Below are 25594 nucleotides of genomic sequence, written 5' to 3' on the forward strand. Positions count from 1 at the left end.
GAGCGGAGTAGCGCCACAATCTGTCCGGACACGTTCCCAATCACTGCAACTAGGAGGACTTCCTCAAGTGTTTGGGGAAACCCAGAGGAGCTCCCAAGCAATCTCCACACCGTGCTTATTTAACAGGGTTATTGCTGGGTTTCAGAAGGTGTGAGAGAATAAATGTCACAAGGAATGTTTTTGGAAGCATCACATACAATGTTAAATTGTGTTTTTTTGTATTAAGTCTAAGGAAAAGGGCTGGACTTTATTTCAAACTGCATTTGCCCTCTCAACGCAATAGTTTGCAGACAAGGCAAGGGTGTAAGATGAGAGACACAAATAAATCTGACGGCATCGACAGCAGTCAAGCTCTAAAACGATGACGCTTCTTCCGCTCTGAACCATGGGGGATTCAGAGAAGAACTGTCCTGCTAAAAGACATATTGAGAGGATAATCCAGTCTTTGTTTAATTCCAGCAGTTTTCTTTTTTTCTTCACAATGGAATCGTGCTTGGCAGGACCTAGGACTAAGGGCAGCTAAGATTGATGCTTCTTGTCATTGATAGGAAGTAGGAACCGCTAGGCTTCACTGCAAGCCCATGTCCTCATCTCGAACTCCGCGGGACGCTGCATAGTTTGGCAGGGCCTATTCAGGAGGGAAACCCCGTTAATGGTGAGAACCAATGCCACAGAGCTCACTTTCCCAGCACAGAAACGCTGAGGACGGTACTTCCATGAGGCCGCCAGCGTGCCTTAACTCACGCTTTCTCAGGAATAACATGCATGAGACGTGCTAATGATAGACAGTTTTGACACTTTGTATGAGACTTGGCAGGTAAAATGACAGCATTGGTTGATTATTAAAATCCTTAAATCATCAATGTTCACCAGACAAGTACCTTAAATGTGGGGTAGGTAATTCACTTCAGAAACACTTTTTGTTATATTCCATGGAATGCTCTTAACATCCCGATAGCAATGAATAAATAAAATGCTTTGACAATAATATATACAAATATTTCACCTGTGGAAGCCGTGGCGCTGTAAAAAGCACGACCAATTATCTGCCTCGGACCGCAGCAGATAACTGGATGGCTTACCTACCTGTCAGCCTTCCATCTCGTGCACAAACTTATCTCGTGCCCTCATTGGTCATGTGCACGTTCGTGTGTGTTAGAGGAGGGGCTCTCTAAGGAAGTCTGAAGGAAGGGGCAGATTTGTTCCAGTTGTGTACTTTCAAATGCAAGCTTACTCGAGCTGGTTTCTCCATTCTTACCTACCCTACCTTTAAAAGTGGCTGTGTGAATGACGACTAATAACACACCTTTGTTCAGATGGCCTCCTTCAATGTGAGCCCACCTGCAACTAAAATACTGTAAGCCTTGCTATTCTGGTATTCAAAACCAGGAATCACCATACTGTGAGAAGAGGTCTGGCAGTAGGGTGATGTAATTCTACGATTTCCGATCATAATGACCTGGTCAATACTGTTGAATTATATCATGACACATAATTAAGGCCTATAAGTCATCATCAGTCATGTTACATAGCTGAGTTAGACTTTAACAGAGTGTGTTTATGTCCAAATCAACCCTGTCAGGAGCAATGCTTACATAACCGAGTCGTATAAACGCCAGAATGCAAAGTCCTATTGAGCTCCATGGCTTTAGCTCCAGTGGAGGCCTGCAGTAAGTGCCGATAATGATCAATCGGTATCTCGATAATGCTGCCACAAAAGTAAAGTATGACTAGTCAAAAAGAAAAATAATCATCAGAGAATGAAGTCCCAATCGACTCTATTTAACCAACAAAACCCTGTGAAACGCTTTAACAGGTCAATCAATCAGCTGCCATATCATCACCCTCAGCGACAAACTCCTGGCACTAACACACGGTGTCCTTCATGTGCAGTCCTCTGAGTGGTGGGCCGCCGTGTCAATCACACGGGTAATGGCCTGTGAACAGCCCTCCAGTGTTTGGATTGGCGGGTTCTTGGATGGGGTGCCAACCCAAACAGCGAGTTCTGGACTCGGTGGGACAGTCAGCCAACTCCCCTCCGCTGCTGCCATACTTCATGCTGTCCACGCAGCTCAGTCACACACACTAAACTAAACACACTAACCCAGGTCAGGCCCACTTACAGCTCTCACAAACAGGCTTTAAAAAAACGTATAGAAAGTGAAGGGTGACGTAAAGTGGCTTTTCTGTTATATTTAATATAATCAACACTGTATCACTTACAATTCTATTAATGCTCACTTACTGAAATCCCGTAAATATAAAACTGTTTTATACTTTGCTGCTGCTCTCTGTTGTTAACGTAAAGGAGGATGATAGATGTTATATTTGATGCTGTAAAAACCCAGGGTTTATGGGACATTTATAATACCTAGATAAAAAGAAATCAACTCCCATTTTTTTACGTGTGTTTGTCAATTAATTATTAAATCAACATTTCGACATATTTATGACGAATATAAAAAGGGCAATCGTTTTTTATCCTAAGAACTGAATAATAATTGTTTTTCCATTTTGATCATAATTTCCATCCAAATTAAATTCAAATACAGGAAACAAAATAAAGAAGAGTTCTGCATGTTAGTGTTGTTAAGTCGAGAGCAGCATGAAAGAGATCAGAATTCATGAGAGATTAACAGTGCAGATTATAAGTTTCATGTGTTTCTTTAGGGCGACAAGATGAGACATGGCCGAGTTAGCTTGATGAGAAGGTTGTGACCGTACTCTGAAACTACAAGCAATCCACATGTGAGGCATTAGCACTCATCTTCATGTTTCATTCACAGTCAGTGCAGGTTTGTCCTCAGCACTGCTTGCTGGTCACCTGATGACAGAGGAAAGTCTGTAGGGAAGGAAGCACACAAGGGCAGCAGACATCCTAACGATGGCCTCCGCTGAGCTCAGCGACCCTCTCAACGATCATAACACACTCTTCTTTTCTACACTTTGTTAAAATGCCGCGCACACAGGCCCTGTGGACATTACCTCTTTGTGATGACTAGGTTCAATCAGAGCATTTCTCTCTCTCCCTCTCAGTAGACGTTCTCTCTCTTTCATCGCGCACACAGCAGACAGAGAGTGTGAGCGCAGTGACCTATAGATCACGGTTGATGTTATCCCTGCCTCCCATGAGACCTTTCACTTGGTCTCTGCTGCTGCCGTGAGCGAGACCCCCACATCCTGACCACACTGTACAGACAGACCTAGCAAAGCAAGTGGGGGCCCATATTCTTCTGTAGGCCCCGCAACCTGCACCGGGCCAGGAACTTGCCGTCATGGTGAAGATTTATGGAGACCTCGAGACCTGGACGCCCGGGGAGGGTGCAGGTTAACCCCCCCAGCCCCCACCACCTCCGCCCTGCCACACAGCCCAGAGGAGCTCCTCTTTAAACAATAACATCCACATCGTTTGAGTCCCGACGGAGGAGCAGAGGAGATATGCTGAGCACATCTGTTTCTCTTGACAACTGCTGCTGAGGGGAGTGGGGGGGGGGGGGTGCGGACACACCCGCAGACAGGGAGAAGAGGATGTAGTGAGGTGCTAGGAGAGGAAATGTTGATAAGGGCTGCTCGGCAGGGACCTGAGGGTAGAAACTGTTCAATACATATATTCTGCTTACATTTTTGAAGTGATGTGTTTTACAAAACAAACTGCTGTGAGGAGCAGACAGGGCTTCCGTGTCGGCGAAACAAATACAGCAAGAACAAGCGAAACTCATCCTGAGCACACACAAACACTCACAGCCGGAGTAAAAACAATAAGTGTGGCTTGATATTGAGTAAGAAAAAGGTTTATAACGCTGTGAGCATGGGTCTGCGGAGAGCATTTCTCAGCGATCCCAACGTTGTAGTCCGAAAAACGTTTACCCATTTAAACAGTCGTGGTAGACACCTTGTTTGTTTTAATCACATATGTTGTGATATAATAGAGAAAAAGATACACAAAGAATCACAGGAGCAAAATTTACCATGACTGGAACATGAATGGGTCAACATTGTGTTGTATTTATCAAGTGTTATATTTTTTGTATATTACTATAATTTATCCTCAACATTATACATCCTATAAGAGATACTATTCTGAGAGAAGGGATGAAGAGATGAGGATGTGTTGCTCATGTCCCTAATGACTTAAATGCAATATGCAAAAGTAGTACCACTAAATGTAATAGTTGTCTGGCTGCCACCTCCTGCATTTCCATTTCAAGACTGGACATATTAGAATCACAGGTAACAAAGTAAACCAAAAAGATTTGCGACAAAACAGGATAAAACAAGAAGAGGAAATTAACTAAAATGGCAGGTGAGTAATGACCAGAAAGATTTAGCAAGACAAAACACAAAGAACATAATGTTCAGCAGAGACAGACTGGAGAAACCCGCTTTGTTGCTTAAGGCAATTTTCTCACATCACCTGAGAAATGGAACAATTTGGTTTGAAAAGGCACTTTTAGAAAATAAGTCTGTGCAATAACAACAATCTTACAAGCTGATTGCACTTCACACAATCTGTTTCAATCTGTCAAATGGTGCCATTAATCTGTCGCGGCACTGTGATTTAGGAAAGAAAGAAACCGATTTAAACAGAGACATGTCAACATCCATCAGCACTGCTCCCATGTGTCGAACGAAGAAAATATGGCTCTAGTGCTGGCACCATGTTCAGAGGAAAAGAGGATAATCCTGAAGCCTGTCACTGTGGCAAATATGTTATTTGTTTCTAGCAGTAGCATAATGCTAACTTGCAGTGTACCTTTTATGTTGTATCGTATTAAATGGATGTAGCAGCAATCACATTTTGATCTTTCATTTTGACACAGCCTTGATTCTCTTAATTGATGTATGTGTCAATGTTTTGATTGACAACCACAGATTTCTCCATGTTTCTCTCAGGACTGTCAATGTTCATCTGGGATTACATTGATTGGTATTACAAAATAAATTGAACCAAAAACACAAATTATTCAACAATCCTAGATTTCCTGTCAATTATACCCCCCCCCCCCCCCCCCCCCCTCTTCTCTCCACAACCGACAGCTTCACACTGAAAAAGAATCCATCACTCACTACCCAACAGGAAATCCATCATATTTGGAAGCAATGATAACATTCCACAGGGACTTTGAGGTGATTATCTGATGTTTCTGGGCTACAGGGCAGCAGCAGCAGCCAGTGTGGTGAGACGACTGTCGCGTAACTCCATTACCTCACGTATAATCAAGAGTACAGACAGCTGACTGGCTGATTAATGGCCTCAGCTTAGCTGACATGCCTGCATATAGATGCCGCCCGAGAGCAGAGCTGCTATTAGTGGCGCTTGCGATATGAGGTTAGAATAAACAGAATCAACAGGGCTGTCAACAATATGGCCGCATCCGAACAGTCAGCCTCCTGCTCACCCAAAAGCATCTGGTTTCAGGATGGTCAGAAATAGAACGGTTTTAAATATATAGTCTGTCTGACAGCGAAAGCATCAGACAATGTGGGTAAACTTGGAATTTATTTTCAATTCTTGTAGTTCACCAGGTTATTAAACCAATATGTCTATAATAAATGGTTAAATACTTAGCAAGGAGCATGTTATTTCAGGGGTAAGAGATATACAGCACCAGCAATCTGTCACCAACTGAAAGCAAACACAATATCAAACCACATTTTTTAAACAGTAAGAACAGATACAACCATGACTCACTAAAGCTGCAGTATATCGATTCGTGGACATGGAGCAGTGATAGGAGTTTAAGTCAATATTGATATCAAAAGTTTAGATAAACGAGCACTTCATTTGAGTCTGTGTGTGCACAAAGTTCATTCAAATGTTTGATCTTCCACATTTACCTCTTGAACCACAACTGGTGTTTGGCTACGCAGATCAGATCTAATGCCAAAAAAAGGCCACAAATATGGTCTAGCCACAAGCCACAAGCCACAATACATCTGTCATTGCAGAATCCTGAATTTCATCCAAAGGTCTGCAGACAGGGGCAGCTCACTTACTTCAAATCTGTTGTTATCACAAAGATCACAGCGTCTGGCAAAACCAAGCGGTAACGTCTCCTGAGTAAAGATGGCATCAGCACAGGCCGATGGCCTTTCAAAGCTCTTTCCACTTAATTAGTTTTTAGCTGCCCTTTCATGTGGAATTCATGTGAGGGAAAATATGAGAAAAGGGCCCATAAAACTGGTCACACTGAAAATGATATTCTTCACTGAGGCTAATAAGGGCTCTTACTTCCCAGCAGAGGATGTCATATTTCCATCGTTTGTCTTATTATGAAAGATTAAGATGATAGCTCATATGTCTTGACACAATTGGATTAGAGATGCTTGAGGGTTCTTGCTGTTTTGAGGCAAAAATCAACTACGAATATGAGTGCTATAAAATAAGACTTCTAAAGAAGCGTTACATGACAGTTTGACACCCGTTAAATTACTGGAAAATACTTTATAGCTGCATCCTACATCTGTCTCATTCCTCTGTGCATTATTATAGGAGACATATATTCCACACACTGAAAGGCTTTGGTTGAATCTTGTTCTAGGAAAAGATGGAGGTCGGAGGTTGACCAAGATGACCTCGGCTGGCCAGAGTGACGAGTGACGACCTGTGCTGTGGTCGGGGACAACCGCTTCACTTTGGTAACAAGGGGAAAAGCTTATATCATGAGTGAGCACTTCTGAGGAAATGAAAGCAAGTGGAAAAAATATTGAGACGTCTAAATGATTCTGCAGTTAAAAATAAATAAAAAATCCGACCAAATAAACCAAGCAGATATGTGATACAGTGAACGTCATTCCTCTGCACCGTGAGGCAATGGAGGGCAACAGCGGGAACACACACTTCATTCAGACACACATTACAGCTGCAATTCTAAAAAATAAGGTTACACACATGGAACATCCATGTGTGCTGCTCAGCCTGGTTTCATAGATCAACAAACCACGGGTTGTATGCATCATGAATTAGGCTCGAACACAGAGGGTTAAATAACAAAAACTGCTCAGCCACAGCAACATGCCAACATTTTACACAAAATGATAATGCCCCAAAACTGTGTATGTGTACAGGATAGGGCTGCTTGATTACGGCAAAAGTCATAATCACGATTATTTTGGTCAATAATTGATATCACAATTATTAAATACGATTATTCATTGACTTTGAAAACGTCCATTTATTGAACTTTAAAACAAATACAAATAATTATTTGAACAGTAAAAAAAAAAAATTTAAATAAATGATACATTTATATCTACATTTAAATAAATAATATCAAAATAATAAATAACAATAAACAAGATCAACACATATTTTGGAGCGCACTTCCATAAGCTACTAAACATATATAAATATGATAAATAAAAATAAATTAGACTAAAATAAATGAGATCAAATATGTTGCAGTGCACTGTCAAGACCTAGCAAAGCTAAATAATCGTTTCTTTTGATTATGTTGTTTTCGTAATTGTGGCAGGCCAAAATCGTAATTGCGATTAAAATACGATTAATTGCACAGCCCTAGTACAGCAGGACAAGTCTTATGTAGAGTGCTGCACATTGGAATCATGTTTTGATGGTTTGAGGTCAACAAAACAAATGAATATATGAATATGAATGTGCACAAATATCATTAAGAGGATGAAAAGAACGGGACAGGCAGTCTCTGCTTTCAATTTAACAAGAGCTCTAAGCATTTTGTGGAATAATCGATCACTTCAGTTTACTTTCCGTTTCAGGCAGACTTTGGTTTAAATTATTGGGCAGCTGTGGCTAAGTGGATAGAGTGCCGGACTTCAAATCAGGGGGTAGCTAGTTCGAGTCCCACTGCAGTCAGCATGTCGTTGTGTCCCTGGGCAAGACACTTCACCCCAAATTGCTTGTACTGAATATATGTCGCTTTGGATAAAAGCGTCTAACAAATGACATGTAATAATATTTGGGTTTCAGGGGCGAACAGATACAAGTATTGATTTTGCATGCCAAAGCATCAGTCTGCAGCAGTGGTGAACCGTGTCTATCACTACTGGACCTTCTGTAGACACACATACCCCCCGCCAAAAATCTTACTAAGGTTTTCACACAATTTACACAACATTTCAAGAGTTCATATTAAAAAGTTCCATTATAATGTCAGATACAGTACACTTTGATTTCTTTACTTTTCACAAAAGCAAGGGCATTTTCACTAATCTGATGCTGCAAAATGCTCTTAAATCCAAGGACAATGTTCACAGTCACCTCAAAATCATGTTGGTCAGTTCTTGGTGAGTCGGTTAAAAAAAAAAAACGTATGTTTAGCCAGATTTTCGACTTTCAGCCAAAACTATGTGGACTAGACGGCGGGCAGCTTGACGTGCCACTGACACAAATAAACATCTAGTGCAGGCCACAGATAAATAACTCTCTTCCGGTGTGCTTTGTGGCAGCTGAGCATCTGGCACGTGCATCAGTTGAGCCAACACACACTGGAAGAGTCATTTTTAAAAACATGTTGAGCCACTACTGTACAAAACTGTATCCGCTCTATATTTATTTTATAACTGGTGTTATAGTGATGCTGCAGGACATCACTGCTTTAGAGCTGTGACTGTATGCAGCTTGTTGCTGTGAGAGCTCCGGGTTAAGACCACAGCTCTCTGGAGGCCACGGCCCCTCACATCTGCACAGCTCCAAAGCAGCTGCATGTAACTCAAAAATAATTGCTTCCTCCACAATGTCTAGGACAGCATGATGTGTGTGCTCCTCCCTACAGGGATGGCAACTAATCAACATATTACAACCATTTATCATCAGCTGGCTTTGTAGTTTTGTGTTAGTATTATCTGAGGCACACGTGATAGATGAGTCTGTTGGTATGATTCTGGTAGGTAGTGGAGTTATACTGGCAAAGTAAATGTAAAATGCAATATGCTTATCACTGAAAACACAACACCATTATTTTTAGAATTTAAAATATGTAAAACTTACGAAATGCATCTTTATATCATGTATGAGATGCCTACTGAATTTAGCCATATTTAAAAGAAAATATAAGTTCAAAACAAAATAACGATTTGTATTATCAGTGGAGAAGAGGATTACACTGCAGGCATACTGTATTTGTCAAGTTTTGACTGACGTTCAAATCGATTCCAACAGAAAATGTGGTCACAATTTAAAACCACCATGAATCCAAGCGGACCACATACACTGTGCTTCGTGATGAAGCAAAACTTAAATATGTCACATCTAACTTTTTAAGCCAACAGAGGTCAAAGTTTCTGTATAATACACATTAAACATTTTAATAAACTACACTTTTAAGCCGTGATTAACTAAAGCCTTAGTTGTGAGCTGTGAACATCAGTGTGAGTGTTGGTGCTGGTACCGTGAGCGAGGCGGTGCACCCAGTAGTAGCAGAAGTCCACGCCCAGAAAGGCGATCCACCAGGTCCAGGCCGAGTCCCAGGGCAGCTCTAGCAGGCGGTACCGATCCCACACGAACATGTAAGCAGTCAGCTCACAGCCTCTCATGAACAACCTGAGGGAGTCAGTACACAGAGAACATGTTCAGTTCAGTTCATCTGTGCATCTTGACACACTTTCCTAGTGAGTGTTGCGTCTATTTGAGAATGGGCTGATGTCAGTTTGATGTCAGAAGTGAGGTATGCCATTTCCTGCATACAAATACATCTAATTACATTGTTGGTACAACTGTGGCTGAGACATTTTACTTTAAATGGAACCAAAATGTACAAAGTTTCCATCATGCTGTATTGAAGAACAGCAAATGAGATTATAAACTTGTTATGAAAATGGTTGCTGAATTCTATATAATCGAGGTTCATTTTGGAACCAGTGGAGGGTCATAAAGAATAATGCAGGTTTAATGCCCAACCGCATTTTATCCTCTTATATGACCAAGAGGTTGCCACTTGGTACTGCCTGATGAACCTACTTTCACCTCCCTTCGGATGAGTGGTGGTCCAAAAAATGTTTTACTATCTACAGTACCATATTGTGTTATAACAAATGTGTTTACAAAAAAGTTATTTTTTCTGGTATGACATGCAGCTCCACTATCTGATTATAATGTATAGTACGGCCCGACTATGAGCAGCTCAAACACTCACAGTGGGATTCTGGAGATCATTCCAGAAGATACAGAGGTGAGTCCATCACTGAGGGTGACTACTGGGGCTCCTGTCTTCAGAAAACCCACCACCAGCTCCAGCACCATCAGCCCTATAAAGAAAGGAGTAGCCTGCACACACACACGCGCGCACACACACGCGCGCACACACACACACACACACACACACACACACACGGACGGACGGACGGACGGACGGACGGACGGACGGACGGACGGACGGACGGACAGACAGACAGACAGACAGACAGACAGACAGACAGACAGACAGACAGACAGACAGACAGACAGACAGACAGACAGACAGACAGACACACACACACAGAGAATCAAGATTCAGCACTGTTACAAACTGTGAAAACAAGACAGTTTCAAGCTGTGTCTCAGCTTGAATATTTGTCTTGGAAGAAGAGCTTAAATCTTGCAGGACTTTCATGTCTTATGATCCATGTTTATTTCCCTTTACCAGTCTGGAGAAAATGGTCTTACGCCACAATGTATTGGCAGATTGGAGATCACAAACATTTGTCTGAGCAGAGCTGCACTGGCGGAAAAAAGGGTCTCATTGTTTGCTTTAAAGATCAGGGCTAAAAAAAACACACCATGAAACTTAATTGTCTTATAAATACAGCAAAGTCCTCTAGCTGGTGGTAAGATAGTTAGCATGTTAGCTTAAGGCTGGGCCCTTTGACTTAGCGCGTATCCTTCCCCATTGTAAATGTATTTGAAACCAATACTGAAGGTTTGAAATGGTTAATGCCTATAAAAATGTGTACACGTGTATCAAGAAGTTGCCCCATATAAACAACCTTTCCTACTGTTTGGCCAACTTTAAACATATGCTGCAGAAATATGACATTCAAAGTTTTCTTTGTTTCTTTTCTTTAGCAACTATTTTTGCACATGATGCCACATGATTTTATTTCATTTTTGATGTAAACAAAAGACTAAATTATTCTTAAGCAAAGTGCGAAAGTATGCATTAGCTCAAGTAACTACTTATGACAGAACAAATGGTAAGCACAAAGCAAACAGTCAATGACAGACCTCTCTTTCTAACTGTGCTAGAAACATGTAATAACCCCGTAATGAGTCTGTCAAACATGGAACAAATTAGTGAGGGACGGGGTTAACAAACAGGTCAGGACTGCGACTTCAGCAACGTGTCAGACCTGCTGGTGAGCTCTAGCTCGAAGGCACACCTTGAGCAAGTGACTGCAGTCGTAACCGGGACACATGGCCCGCCGAGAGCAAGGAATGAAGGGCGTGACGAGACCGCAGAGGAGCACATCTGCAGGTGGGAAGGGAGGAAGTGTGTGTGTTTGATGGAAGTGAGAGTGAGAGTGCATGCATGTGTGTGCATATCCACATGTGAATGCTTCCACTTTAACATGCAGGTGTGTGATGTGAGTGTGTGTGCACAAGCAGAGGCGAGAGCACCACGAGGGACCAGCGATCACACGCAACGCTCCCAACATCTGGCAGCAGACTGCAGAGCTGCCGCCAACAAATGGGCTCGCAGCGAGGCAGACCTCCTCCAAACCCGCTGAGAGAGAGATTATCATTCTGGACGCCATTCTAAAACCTTCTCTTCTTTTTTTCTCTCCTTTCTAGCAGATAGTTTTACCTCCGCAGCCCCGCGTTCTTGACAGCTTGGGACAAAATTGGTCTGCAGGGCAAATTGATTCTTAAAAAAGCAAGGGCAAGACATACGTGTCTTTGTTTTTATAACTTTCTCCATCTTTTTGCTCATTTCTCTTCCTTTTTTATGATGTAATTGTCCTCCATTTTAATTTTTCAGCTTGATATTTTCCTCTGAATATGGACATCAGAAACTGTTTTTTCTTTTGTTTTTTATCTTTTTGCAAATAAACAAAAATGCAAACTGAAGAAAGCCTATTTAATACTGAAGCACATCCTTTGTGAATCGTTTGTTGTGGCATCTAGTTACTTTATTAGATTTTATTCTGAATTCGGGCCTTGGAACATTACATTTGTTGACCAGATGTCTGCACTTTCCCCAAACAGCCTCTTTAATAAGGTCACGGATGACTGGTGTTGGTTGACGACATTCAGGCTGAGAATATACTTTTATCTCTGCTGTCTGACAAAAATATTGTGTTTGCATTCAGGTCACTAAATAGCTACGAGGCATTACAATGACCTGCTCAGCCCTGATTCCATCCCTGAATCCAAACTATTCTAAAATTGGAAGATTGTGTTTTGCTTTTCTAATTAATGTCGCCTCTTGAGAGAACAGAATAATTAACTTAAACAGTGCTGAGTCACACACACCCATGCTAACTTTTATCACCGTCAAGCCCTGCAGCAATAACAAATTTGTTTAATCACGGTTGGTAGTGGGTTATAAGGATCCTGCTGTGAGGGTAATTGTTCTCCTCCCCTGATGTGCTTCATAAAAACCTCATAACAAACATGTGCTGTTAAACCTGCACCACACATCTGCCACAATAAAAGGAAACTGAGACACTGTAAACTGACTGAGAAGCAGAAGAATCCCCAAAGTCTTTTAAATTGTGCATTTAGTAGGCATGGGAAATTATTTAGTTGCTTTTAGATGTCTAACTGAAGTCTGACTTGTTTGTCATTCTGATACTGAATTTAGGAGTACTGGTTTCAGATAGTATACATTTCACTACTGCAATTCATCTAATTAGTGTGTTTGTGTGTAATATGTGAGGGATCTGTTCTATGGTCTCAGTTTCAAAAGAAAGGCCTAATCTCAATAAGACTGAATAAATAAATCTTGACCTCAACTGACATTGCAGAATAATTTAAATTGTCTATTGTTGTTAATAATCTTGCACCTGAAAAAACACCTGCATCTTTGTAGTTTGGCAAAGGTAAACAACTGTATACTTTATTTGCCTGTGACAAATGTAAACACACAGGTAATTCAAAGCTTTCTATTAATGCATCAGTTTTCTTCCAGATAATTGACTATTAAGTCTTTTTTTTTCTCAATGACACTAGAGAGTCTTTATCATTAATATCATTAGAGTTATTTTAGATACTAACGTTGTAATTAACACATTTTCCATTCATTTACAGATTGTTTTTAACTAATGTTTACATTTTATATACAAAAAGATATCTGAACATTATTTTAAATATGTAATCACTGTGCCTGTTGTTTGTGATAGGCTACAAAAGTAAGTCTTCTAACTCTAATTAATCGTGTATCTCTGCAGCTCTCTAGTTGATAGGCTTACTTAAGCACTTTTTTTAAATATACTTTTCAATGCAGCACTAGTGTGTTTGCCTTATCTGGTTTTACGACTTTTACTATAGGCTAAGGCTTAAAGTACTTCTTCAACATCTGAACGACAGTAGGCAAAAGGTCACCTGAAGTGCCTCAGAGAAAGAAGGTTGAACTCTTTTACACAACAACAAATCATCACATACTGATGAAAGTGAGGCTGTACCGACCTGTTGTACATACTGAGGCACATCCTCCACTTTCTGGAAAGATGATTCATTCGGTGTGATCATGAAAAACATTGCCCGGGCCCCCGTGGACAACGAGTCGGGGTTCACACCTCCAGCCATTGGCAGACCGCACCGTGCTCTCCGCTAATCCGTGTCACTCTCTGTTACCTGCGCAGGTATTGAGCGTTCCTCTGGATCTAGTTTCTCTGATGTGTTCGCCGTTTTACAGCCTTGTTTTCCTCTTTTCCAAGTTAACTAAGTCAGTTGCGTAATTGAGAGCGCCCCAGCAAACTTCCCACACACAGGAAGAGGAGTCCGTGACAGTTAAAGCTGCAGAATACAGTTACTGTATTTATTCAGCTGTAAATTCTGCTTCGTTTAAAGGGTGGCGAGAAAGGTTATCTTTGGTCAGGCTGTACTTCAGGGTATCTTACGCCTTATCGCTTTATCTCGCGAGAGTTATCACTGTTTGTACATGTTTTACAAGTGCAGACTCTCTGATTTTGGCAGCCAGAACTATTTATGGTCACACTTACACTTTTTTTATGTCGTATTCCTAAGTTATTAACATGTAAGATGTGCTTGAATATCATGAATTTCTCAACAGAGCTTTAGACATTACTTTATTAATGGGAAATTCCCCAAGGCTTGTTTCCTGCGCACACCAAAAAAAGGTCTGTAGTCTTTATTTATTAGCCTTTGTGGAAACGTGGATGCTGTAGTAACTTAGTTAACTGATTTGATTATTAGTGTATGAATAAACATTGTTTCCCTTTACATTAAGATTGAAAAGCCTCGCAGCACACAGACTAATTGTGTTAGTAATTGACAGAACCAGGTTAGCTGTGCTAACTGAATGCTCACTGAATAGCTTCTTATTTAAGGTTCAATGTTGATAGACAGAGAGATTGGTGTCACTTTTTATTAAAATTCTCCACCATAAAGCAAATAAGCAAACCAAAAAGTTGAACTTTACTGCTAATATGTGTCTGACAAAAATACTGACATGTAAATAATGTAAACTCCCAAGAGAAAGACTAAAAGTTCATGTCTCTTTAAACTGTGACGTAAGGTAGGACACAGGAGTCAGGTGAAACTGATCATAAAGCTCATCTAGATTAGCCTTAGCTGATGCAATGCAGATATGGTGAGGGCAGGTTCAAGGGAAACCTTAGAGGTATGACAGGTCAGAGGTTCGAACAGGTGTCTCCTGTAGATTTATGATGGCAACCAGGCTAGTTAAGGCCAAAGTTTTTTAGTCCAACTCAAGTCCAAGAGCAGATACGGTTAGAGGCCAAATCAAGACCGAGTCCAGAGCATATCAGGTCCTGTTCAAGATCATTATAAGCAATAACAGCTTGTGTTGGTTAATGCAGGCAGAAACAAAGTTATGAATAGAAAGTGAAGCAAAGTTAAAAGTAGATTAGTGACCCATAATACTTACTCATTTGCGTTTTGAGTCACCTTCAAGACAGTTTCTAATCAAAGTCTGCTGAAGAGAAGACCATTGTTCATTTACCAAGGGTAACCAAAAGTCATGGTTGACTTATTCCAATTAGCATCCTTTGACCACATGTTTAAAACTGTGCCAGTAATCCGGGAGAATAAGTGAAAATGCAGTTTAGTTATATGGAAAAATAATTCAGTGTTGCACCATGTGTATTGTGAAATGTCAATGTACTTTTAGGCAAAACATTATAATGACATTAATAATAATAATAATAATAATAATAATAATAATAATAATAATAATAATAATAATAATAATAATAATAATAATAATAATAATGACACTTGCTGGTTATGTCTTGTCATGCAAAATGTTGATTATTCTCTCCGAGCTAGCTAAATGGGACTGGCTGGAGATCTTCAAAGTTTGTTTGGCAGGAGCTGTGTCTTTGTCAATTCTCCGGCCGTAACCTTCAATACATTCTTCAGTGTCTGCCATCAAGTTCGAGCTCTCCTGTGTTCTCATTGTGTTTCGAGTCCTCGCTCCAGAAGTTTTCATTACAGCGCTTACTTTTTGTTGTTGTTGTTTATTAAACAGGCAGTAATCAGGAGTCGCTGCAGGTGAATAGGGACGACCATATTTGGAGGTGAGTGTGCTGTAACTTATACATTTAGTTGACTAAGTTAATAGTCTGTGGTAACTGGGCTGATTTGATGTTCGATTATCAAGGCACTAAATGTCTTCTATACTTGTAAATACATTGCACCGCATTTCAGTTGCAATGTCAAAAAGTTAAAGGATCACATTCATCCTGTGGTTTGCTTTGCAAGGGAAGGAAAATCAAATTAAAAAAACCTCACATGCCGTGTGAGGTGCCTCCTGAAAAAATTAGAATGCACAATCACAATGTGGTGAAAGATGAGATCAAGTCAAGAAATTATTTTCAACTTAGTTTTGTAACAGAATCTGATCCTTTGCGGGTTCTCCCTCTCAGATTCTTGGCAGAAGCCCCGACCCTGCCCGAAGGCTGAGGTGAATTTAGCATGCAGCCCCATCACCAGCTCTCTACACTCTTTGCGATGTTTAATTCATTTCAGCTTCACTTTATGCAACACCCATTTCAATGGGTGGCAGCATAGATGAAAAAAAGTAATTCCAATTATTATTAATTTTGATCAATTGTTACATTTTAATTGATCTGCAACTGTTTCTGAAAAGATTTAATAGAATACTTATTTCAACATTTTTTTGAAAATGACATCTCTAGGCAGAAAAGTGTTGACTAAAGAACCGTCCGTGTTTATTACTGCACGAGTTGAATAGTGTGGGTATACAACTATTGTTATGGTAAGACAATACAGATCATTTATATTAGCTACTGTAGGCAAATTTGATTTCCTGGCACTTGATTTGATCAATAACTAAATTACATCGTAATTTACATTTTATACAGTGGAAACTGAGTGAGAAGCAGACTGTGTGTTTAACAGTGCAAATCAAAGCCTGCTTCTCTCGAGACACACAACATGGAATGTTTACAACAGTACGATTAAAAATATTTCCAAAATGTTTTTTTACAAAAAAGTGTTTTTCTTTTTATCAAGGAGATTTTTAACCAATGGCGCTTTACAATATGTCAACATCCTTCCTTTATGTGCTCAGTTCTTGAAATGTACATATCGCCTACATAAGGGCTGCATTATTTATCACACTTCTCTGTATACTGTAGTTGTACACTTATTTAGCATCGTTGTATGACGATGGCGAATCAGCAAACAGCAGTCCTTCTAAGGACAGTCCTGAGGCAGCGCAGGGCCTATCCTCTGAGGGGCGGGGTGCATCATAAGTGAGCGTGCTCGGAGCTCTGGTCGCTGTCGTGACTGTCCTCATTGGCTAAGGAGTCCGTCGAGTGGTGAAGCGCTGCGATGCCAGAGAACTCTGATGGCAGCAGCGTCCCCTTTTTCACATTGACCAGTTCTTTCTCTCGGGCTGCCGCTCCCTGCTGACCGCCCTTCACTCTTTTCCACTTCATCCTCCTGTTCTGGAACCACACTTTCACCTAGAGGACAGAACATGTTAAATTAATTACTCAAACAAAGTCAACAAAAACTGTTGATATGCAATTAGGAAACCATTTTTCAGCAGGTTTCTTTATGATTGCAGCTACAGCTACAGTAATGCAGTGGATGGACTGTTCCATCTGCCACTTGGCGTCTACCTGTTTTTCCCTGACTCAACAGCCTCAACCGTATTTACGTCTCTCAGATTGATGATTAAGCTGTTGCTTAAAACGGTTTACACGTCAAGTAGCAGCAGAGGCCCCCTGAGTGTCGACACATGCGCCCAAAGGATTGGAGAGTTGGGGGGGCTTGTTCTTGTCACGCAGGGTGGGGTGGGTTTATTTTTGGGGAGTGTCATTCCGAGGGGATCGAGTGGTCACATGGTCAGGAAGTTAGTTGACAGCACAAACGTTTATCTTAGACGTCATCGGCTTACGGCGTGCTGAGTATCACTTCGGATTCTTTACAAGCTTCAGGGCCATTTTCTGAGAGCAGGGGGGGGGGGGGGTTGCGAGAGTCCAGCTAAGGATCATTTATATATGCCAGGCTCTAATGTCAACCCAAACATGTGATCCTTAAGGCTTACATATACACACAGTATTCAGACTCACTCAGCAGCACTTTACCTGCACTGCTTGACATCCTATAGGGACACATATTTCAATCTCAACACATCGCACTAGAAAGTATATTTTAACTTTGGATAGTTCACAAGAACTGCTGATCCACTTGATACAAAATTGCACATTTAAGCATCCATGGAAAACTTACAGGCCACTCTACTTCTTCGCTTTAAGGGCATCCCACATAACACATTACCAATAATCAAATATTTGCTTAAAATAACACAACCAGAACTGAATTGGTATACGAGTCAAAAAATAGACTACATTTGGGTTGAAAGGTGACGTCTATATTATTCATACCAGTTACAAGGTACAATAATACAACCTAATTTTCACTGAAATAAAGTATTTTAAATGATATTAGTACAATGGTTATACATTATGTAACCTTTCAACCAAATGTACTGGGTTTTGGATCCAGATCTTGAAGAATATGTTGAATTTTATTTTTTATTTAACCAGGTGAAAACATTGAGACAAAATCTCATTTACAATGCTGACCTGGCCAAGAATAGAATAGTTTTCCCATGCAAAACGTTGGGCGTCTACCAATGCCAACTTTTACAATATTCAGGTGTCCCACAAAGACATAACACCAACAGCTTATTCAGCACAAATCAAATGCCGTGGCCAACTGTTGTTATGCCAATATTTACCTCACTATCTCCCGCTAAATATTTTCCCTGACAAAGCTGAGGTTGCACTCACACACAGCCAATGCTGCATAAGCTGAAGACATTTCGTGCACATGTTGCTGCCTCGAGGCTGAAAAGATTAATTGCAACAGTCTGGGAAAAGGCTGAAGTGGAATTAGGATGGCAAACTCTGTGTTTGAGGTTTCTGTGGAGTTTTCCTTGACATGGTGGTATTGAGAAGTGGTCCTTCAACATTCTTTTTACACTATTTGTAATGTGAAGCAAAAGCAGAGGATTACTGACACGATTTCAGATACATTTATCACTTTTCACGTCACAGTTTCCAGTTGCTCCCAAATTAGTCAGAACCTAAATGCGACTGTGCAGGTTTACTACTCGCATTACTACGAGCCACTTAAAACACACTGGCATGCACTTTAATTTACTGGGAAAGATTTCTTTTGATGGACACTTTTATCTGAAGCTTCTTACACAATATACTGGGGGCCAACACACTTAGCAAGGACGGTTCTACTATGAATTGAGCCAATTACAACACTTTGAGACATTTAAGGACTATAGACCTTAATCACCAACGCAAACATTTCCCGAATTGGGATCAATAAAGTACTATCTTATCTTATCTTAGTTATATTTTAGTATGTGATTGCAGGAATAGCAGTTGTCAGAAGAAGGGCCCTGCTACTAAATGAGATGGAACTCAATGGTGAGGTTTTAAGTTGAAGCAAAATGTCGACAGTGAGAAAGGTCAAAAGCAAATGTTCTTTTGTGTTTAATGTTGTATCGCTATGTACCCTACATGTGGTTCATGCAAAACGTTTTAGCTGAGCATGACACATACATCTTGCCACCACATGATTTAAATGGGAGGTATCACATGCATCTCTAAGGTTTCTCTTTCCAGTCTTTTCTTTACATTTAATCCACACTGTTTCACACTGCAAAATATCACTGGCGAGGTGTCAACTAAGTGTGACTTACAGCTTCCAAACGGGTGTCAGAGAACAACAGCCTGTACGCCGTTTCCTCCCCCCCCCCCCCACCCATTTGTCTCTTGTTATTTATTTCATGTGCCTGCATTTTACAGCAACTGGCCCACGCCACTGGCCCAATTTGTGCAGTGGGAGTGGGAGAGAGGAAGTGACTTGCTAGACAGCACTTCCTCCGGCCCGTCTCACTGCCTCGACTGTGGGCTGCTCGAAAGAATAGACAGGAACATCTGGAATATGATAGTCCCGTCACACAGCCACATCTGGAGCACAATAGCCCCTCGCACCGGAGTTACGAAAACACAGTAGCGAGCTGAAAAGCCTCCTAGTCGTCCCAAGGCCGTCTCTGTTTTCACAACATGGCATTAATGTGCTAATGGGGGGAGTCCGATAATGTCTGAACCCAGGGGGAAACAAGCTGCGGTGGGTAGGAACATACTTGTCTTTCAGTGAGGTCGAGGTTGACGGCGATCTCGTAGCGCCTTAGTCTGGTTAGGTAGTTGTGGTGGGCGAACTCGGCCTCCAGCTCTCGAATCTGCTCCTTGGTGAACGCCGTCCTCTCCTTCCTGGGTTTGCTGCTCACGTCTGACTTGTAATTCCCGTCCTGGGACTCTGAAACCAAACACCACACAGTTCCACTCAGATTTATATGCAACAAAAAATAAAAAAATAAAGCCAGTGTTATGTGGCAGGTGCAAGTCAGCAGGGGAAGAAAAGAGGCGAGGTAAGAGAAACAATGGGAGCTGTCAATCACACTTTATTGTTCAGTCATTGTTTATGAACACTTTTAAGTGGCTGGAAGGACTCACGGCGGCTACACATGTGTGTCTGGCTGCGGCAGCTGTGCGGTAACAATAGGCTGGCTCTTATACTGCCAACATGGATTTAATTTGTCTTCGTCTTAAAAGGAATCTGCTGCTACACCCTTATTTTTAAATATGGAACAAAGCAGGTTTGGTAGAAACATAAAATCTATTTCTTAAGTTCATTTTTAATTAAGATCTCACAGGCAGCTCCTCATTGGGAAGGAAAATATATTTATTTCTTTCTATTTGTTGCTCTTAATGTATGTGTTACGTGTTCTTTGACATTTTCAGAATGCCAAAGTCAAAGGATAAAAATCAAAGATAAAAATGCAGAAAAAGCAAAAGATCTCCAAAAGTGTTTCTGTTGTTGCTGGTGTAACTGATATTGTCACTGATCAAATTATGATGAAAAAGTAATAAATATATTATTAAGTCTCCTGCTAATAGTAAAATATATATGTCTGCACAGGAAACACAAAGCTGGTCCTTGCAACATACTATGCCTTTCATTAAGAAAAATCTAGGATATACACGTGGAGAAAAATACCTAATCTCCACTTCAGTTCATCAACCCAGAACAATACTTTTTGTTTGGTTATTTCCACAAACTTTCCAAAGTAAACACGCACTGTTAATTTGCCTTCCTACGTTTCCTATTGTGGGCAGCGCTTGTGGTTTCTCTGTTGGACGTGCTTCAGTTGCACATTGCACTTGGAGGCAGCAGTGATTGCATGCTAATTTATCTGCGGTCCTGTTCTGTAGCGTGTGTTAATCCAGCAGGCCTGCGTCAAGCAAAACTGTAAATAGTCCTGCAGCCCAGAGCCAGACTCACAAATGGTGCGAAGCCTGAAGCCACGTCAGAGGAAACACTATCTTTTTACCTAAGATTTCCATCCGGAGGGACCGTTGCTTCTGTTTTTCTGTCAGTATAGAGAGTTTTCCTTCGAATTAAGTTTGTGTTTTTTCAGAACAAAATAACTCCCCTGAGAGGCTGAAGAGAAAATTAGGGGTCACCTAAAGCTGCTATACAAAGTTACATTTGTGTGGCACCTACACCATTTTAGAGCCAAGGACAAACATATACATCAACTGCAAGAATTCCCACATTTTATGAAATGAAGCACATCATTGCTTGACCCGCAGCCTGTGTCCAGCTCCTCATTGACCTTGCCTCTCCCTCCTTGTAATTTCTAACTGAGGGCTCCAAACAATGTGTGGCTGATTGAAACGGGCCGTCAGACGTAATTATTCGCTCTCTCTCTGGTAAACACAGACATTGTGTGAAGTGAAATAAAATAATTACACAACCAGCTGCTTCAGACCAGCAGGCCTGGAGTTAAAATGAGCGGCAGGCTTTTATGACACAGCCACTATACCACAGCAATTAGGTCCCCACTGTAACTTTCATCTCTCCACAAAAAAGGAGGAATAATACGAGAAAAAAAGTACACGCAGCACGTAATTTACTGTATGTTCCCAAATGAACTGAGCTCAATGCAGGAGGGACCCTCTCAAAAATATTGTCTTTTCTTAAGAAAATAAGACAGAAATGTGTGTTCTCTGACCATGGAAAATTGCATTTGAGTTGTTTTCCTTTAGTGGAATTGTGCCTTCTTTATTTTCCTTTGGGAAAGAAATATTGCAGAACCACACACAAGATTGAAGTCGAATGCATCGACACATCCTTTTTCTAAATGTACTTTCATGAGAAAGTGTCTGCCAGCTAGAAGCACCTCTCTTATATTTTACAACACTGCCTCAACAAAATAAGACTTCAAGCACCTTTTATTGTTCCACGCAAAAAATCTAGTAACTTCTTAAAAGGGCGACCGCTCCCTCAACAGCATTAGTCTATGCAAATATAACCCATGAATTCGGCTAAGTGCACGTACTGACACTCAATAGGGCTACAACTCTCCAACTTGACAAAAAAAATGAGCAGGTTCTGCGGAAACCAGACACCTAAAATACCAAGAAAGCTGGCTCATCTCATTAGCCCGCCCTGCGGCCTTCCTTGAGGAAACAATCACAAGCGAGTATTAGACAAAGAAAGTTGAGATGCTTCATACTTGAGCTAAACCTAGCATGGAAATGAGCTCTAAGGTTTTGTTATTATTTCTGTATCTAAATTCAGGTTTTGCTCAGGTTTCTGGTCCAGATGGTGAAACCCAATCCGGGCTCTATCTCATGCAACTGGCAGTGGTGTGATATTTAGACAGCTGATTGAGTCAGCAACCTAGTTAGCCCCGATAATCAGCCTGATTGGTGTTAGCGTGGAGGGAATGCACGGCACATGTAATGAGTATGCAGCAACTTTTGTTACAAGGGAAGTGGGATTTGGAGACTGAGGCTTGGTTTCCAAATGACAAAGGAGGAAAGGAAAAAAGGAGGTGGTGCGTTGGACTTGTGGATTAAATACACCATTGCACCATTTCTGCATGAGGATAACAGGACAGGACTATAACAATTAAGCCGTCTGGCTCTCCAAAGGCTCTGTGTTTTACATCATTTTGACATATTCTGTATTGCATGAATCTTTGTGTTTAACTACTACATCTAGAGTTCCTGCTAAATCTGGTGTAGTGTAAACTTTAACTGCGATTTGTTACCTAGATTATTACAGTGCGGTTAATTGCAAGAAGTTTTGAAAACAGATGGTCTGACAGAGGGACTGCATGTTGTCTGCAAGTGAACACCAGCATCCTGAGCAAAAAGTAACACTCATTCAGAAATATCATTCAGTGGTCCAGCGCAGGTGATACGCTGTGCGAGCAAAGAGGCCCTTTAAAGGGGGGCAGGGTCGGCGCTGAGGGCCCACAAATCCTCAAATGGACACACTGAACGGTGAACGCACTTTCCCTGGAAAACGTAGAACTCTCACTAATATCACGTTCCCTGAGAGGACTCCCGCGACCTCGGCAGTTTGTCACGCCGTGATTGATTATTATGGGGACTGCAGGTTGGAAATGTCCTGCAGGTCATCATGGAGGTGGTAACTTTTTAGTATTGTTTTAAAGGAGGGGTTTTCACATAAATATATATAAGATTTTCTTTTAATAGTAATGTCTTATGTTTGTGTATTATTCTATTAATACTTTGCATATTAGATATTTCAAGGACGATCTCAAGCCTTAAATATATCTTAATATTTGCAGTTTATCTACAAAAGGTGTGCACGCTAGTCAGTGATATTTTTTATATCAAACTTATAGCACCTGCACTAGCATTTAAGTGCAGATTTTCTAATTTCCTAATGAAAAAAATATTTTATTTAAGTCAATCTTACTGAGCTTTAGAGCAACATGTAATCAAGGCATTTTGAGGTTTTACTTATGGCACTAAACATAATTTCTAATCTTTGGATAGTCAAATCAATCAATATCACATTATTAAAGTACATAGATATTTAAAATTGACATCTGCAAATTGCGATCATTTATTACATTTCAGTAAGCCAGACTGTGATATACTTTAACTAGAAGATTACAAGAAAAAAGGCTGAAACGCCTCCGTCTGTCGGGTGTTTAGTGTGGCGTGAGGCGCCGGTGTAGTCTTTTACAATCCGTGACATTAATTCTTTACTGTGTGCCTCATTTTCTGCCCTCTGAAGAGTGTCGCAACAAACCAGATGTGATTTTTAAACAAAACATGTCAGTAGTCAGATGTGCCCGCACAGTTACGATTGGCCTTTGCTCCACGCTTCAGTCCGCCTGCTGCAGCAGCCTCCCTGCGTGTCAGCCAACACCTACAAACTGCTTCTCAGACCGATTTTTGTTTTCCTATCACAGCCGCACAAATCTTAACAGTTATGTTCTGTTGAAAGATTGAGAATGACAAGTACAGATGTTTGCTATTCATGAACTCTGCTTGGAATTTCTTAAAATGCTGATATTTATGTGATGATCTTTATCTAACAAGCAGACTGAACAAAGAGACGTGCGGAATCCCTCCAAAATATGGAAATATAGTCTTTAGCTGTTCAACATGTGACAAGCAGCTCTATTCAAATAAATACACATTTAATGTAGAGAGAAAAAAGTTTGATTGCATTGGATTGGATAAAATCAGATGAGATATAGTTTATTGATCCGCAATTGTGAAATTATTTATATTGAAACAGGAGGGAAAAGAAGCTCTGTCATGAGAGGGCAGTGACTTAAATAACAAAAAAAGGAAATGTCTCCTCTCCTCTTACCTGAGCTGTCACTTTTCCTCTTTCCGCTCCTCTTCTCGGCCTCAGCAGGTGAAAGAGTCTGTCTGCCAAAGTCCGCAGACACACAGGAGGCCCCTGTGGGGGTGCTGCTGATGCCCAGGCTGGGGGTGCTGGCGCACATACTGGGCCCCCCGGGGTGGCCCAGGTCTGGGGCTATGGGCCCGCTGTCATGGGACGAATGGGAGTGCGGGTGGCAAAGGTTGTGGCGTGTGCTATTAACAGGTGATGGCATCTGTGGGATATGCCAGGATGTGTGGTGCTGAGGCGCGTGGTGATGCTGCTGGGGGGGCAGGTGGCCGCGGTGGGGGTGGTGGTGGTGCTGCCCGGGAAACAGGCCATCGTCCATCTGATAACTGGAGATGATACAGGGAGAAGGTGAGGAGGTGGAGGAGGAGGAGGATGAAGAGGCCAGGTCAGGGTAGGAGACGTGGTCCGAGCGTCCGTGCAGGGTGAGGGGAGACTGCGTGAAGGCAGGGTGCAGGGCCTGCGCCGGGGCGTGGGGGCTCCGCAGGCAGCCGAACAGCGTGTGATCCATGGTGTGCAAACACACACACACACAGTCCTCCAGGAAAGGTGAGAAATGCAGATAAAAGAGGTGAAAGTAACTAAATAAAACAAATAAAAAAGATCACAAGCACATATCCAAGATGCTCCTCTTTCTCCTTTGACTATCCCACAACTTTTTTCCTACAGTTAAAAAATTCAAATAGTCTTCTCTCGATAAGTCAGAGCAGAAAGCGAAGTGTGTTTTGAAACGGGTGTCCTGTGGTAATCCGGAGCGTGCGGCCAGTTGCCAGGCGGTACGGGATAAACAGTTAGCCCAGGGTGAGCGGCAGCAGAGCCTCTCAGATGTCAGGAGGAAGAGGGGACTGGAGCTCGAGGTGGTTCCTAGGAACTGCAGAAAGAGGGGAGCCGGCGGAGGGGATGTTATAAATAGTGTGTAACTTGAGAGGAGGCTGGGTCACAGACTGCATACGCGCTACTGACCACATACATATGATCACCCTCCAAAAAGCACAGCACAATAAATCTGTACTATTAAAATGGCTGAGCCTCAGGAAAGAGGGCAATTTATTTTGGACTTGGACCTGACCTCCAGTGGCCATCTTTTTTTCCCCCTTGCAAGAAAACAGCCCTTATGGTTCAAGGGGTGGGCTGGGGAGAGAGGGGTGATGTGAGAGTGCGTAGAGAGTGAGAGGAGACGAGGTGTCA

At 41.5% G+C, this 25594-nt stretch overlaps 2 protein-coding genes across 2 annotated transcripts in view; both read right to left on the reverse strand.

The window, feature by feature from the left end:
- Positions 1-13994, reverse strand: part of agmo (alkylglycerol monooxygenase) — a 38940-nt gene extending 24946 nt beyond the window's left edge. The window contains exons 1-3 of the mRNA XM_079691302.1: positions 13583-13994; positions 10113-10243; positions 9369-9520 (exon numbers count right to left, since the gene is read on the reverse strand). Coding sequence (XP_079547428.1) covers positions 9369-9520; positions 10113-10243; positions 13583-13702 — 403 coding nt within the window. The 5' untranslated portion in view covers positions 13703-13994. The remainder of the gene's footprint in view (positions 1-9368; positions 9521-10112; positions 10244-13582) is intronic.
- A 2311-nt stretch (positions 13995-16305) lies between these two features.
- meox2a (mesenchyme homeobox 2a) lies at positions 16306-25289 on the reverse strand. The gene is made up of 3 exons (XM_079691569.1): positions 24365-25289; positions 19803-19975; positions 16306-17091 (listed from the first exon to the last, which is right to left on the reverse strand). The coding sequence occupies exons 1-3, from the start codon at positions 24915-24917 to the stop codon at positions 16873-16875; spliced, it is 945 nt and encodes a 314-aa protein (XP_079547695.1). The 5' UTR covers positions 24918-25289; the 3' UTR covers positions 16306-16872.
- Positions 25290-25594: the final 305 nt, after the last annotated feature.

Source organism: Notothenia rossii (assembly GCF_949606895.1).
Source record: "Notothenia rossii genome assembly, chromosome: 7".
Lineage (NCBI taxonomy): Eukaryota > Metazoa > Chordata > Actinopteri > Perciformes > Nototheniidae > Notothenia > Notothenia rossii.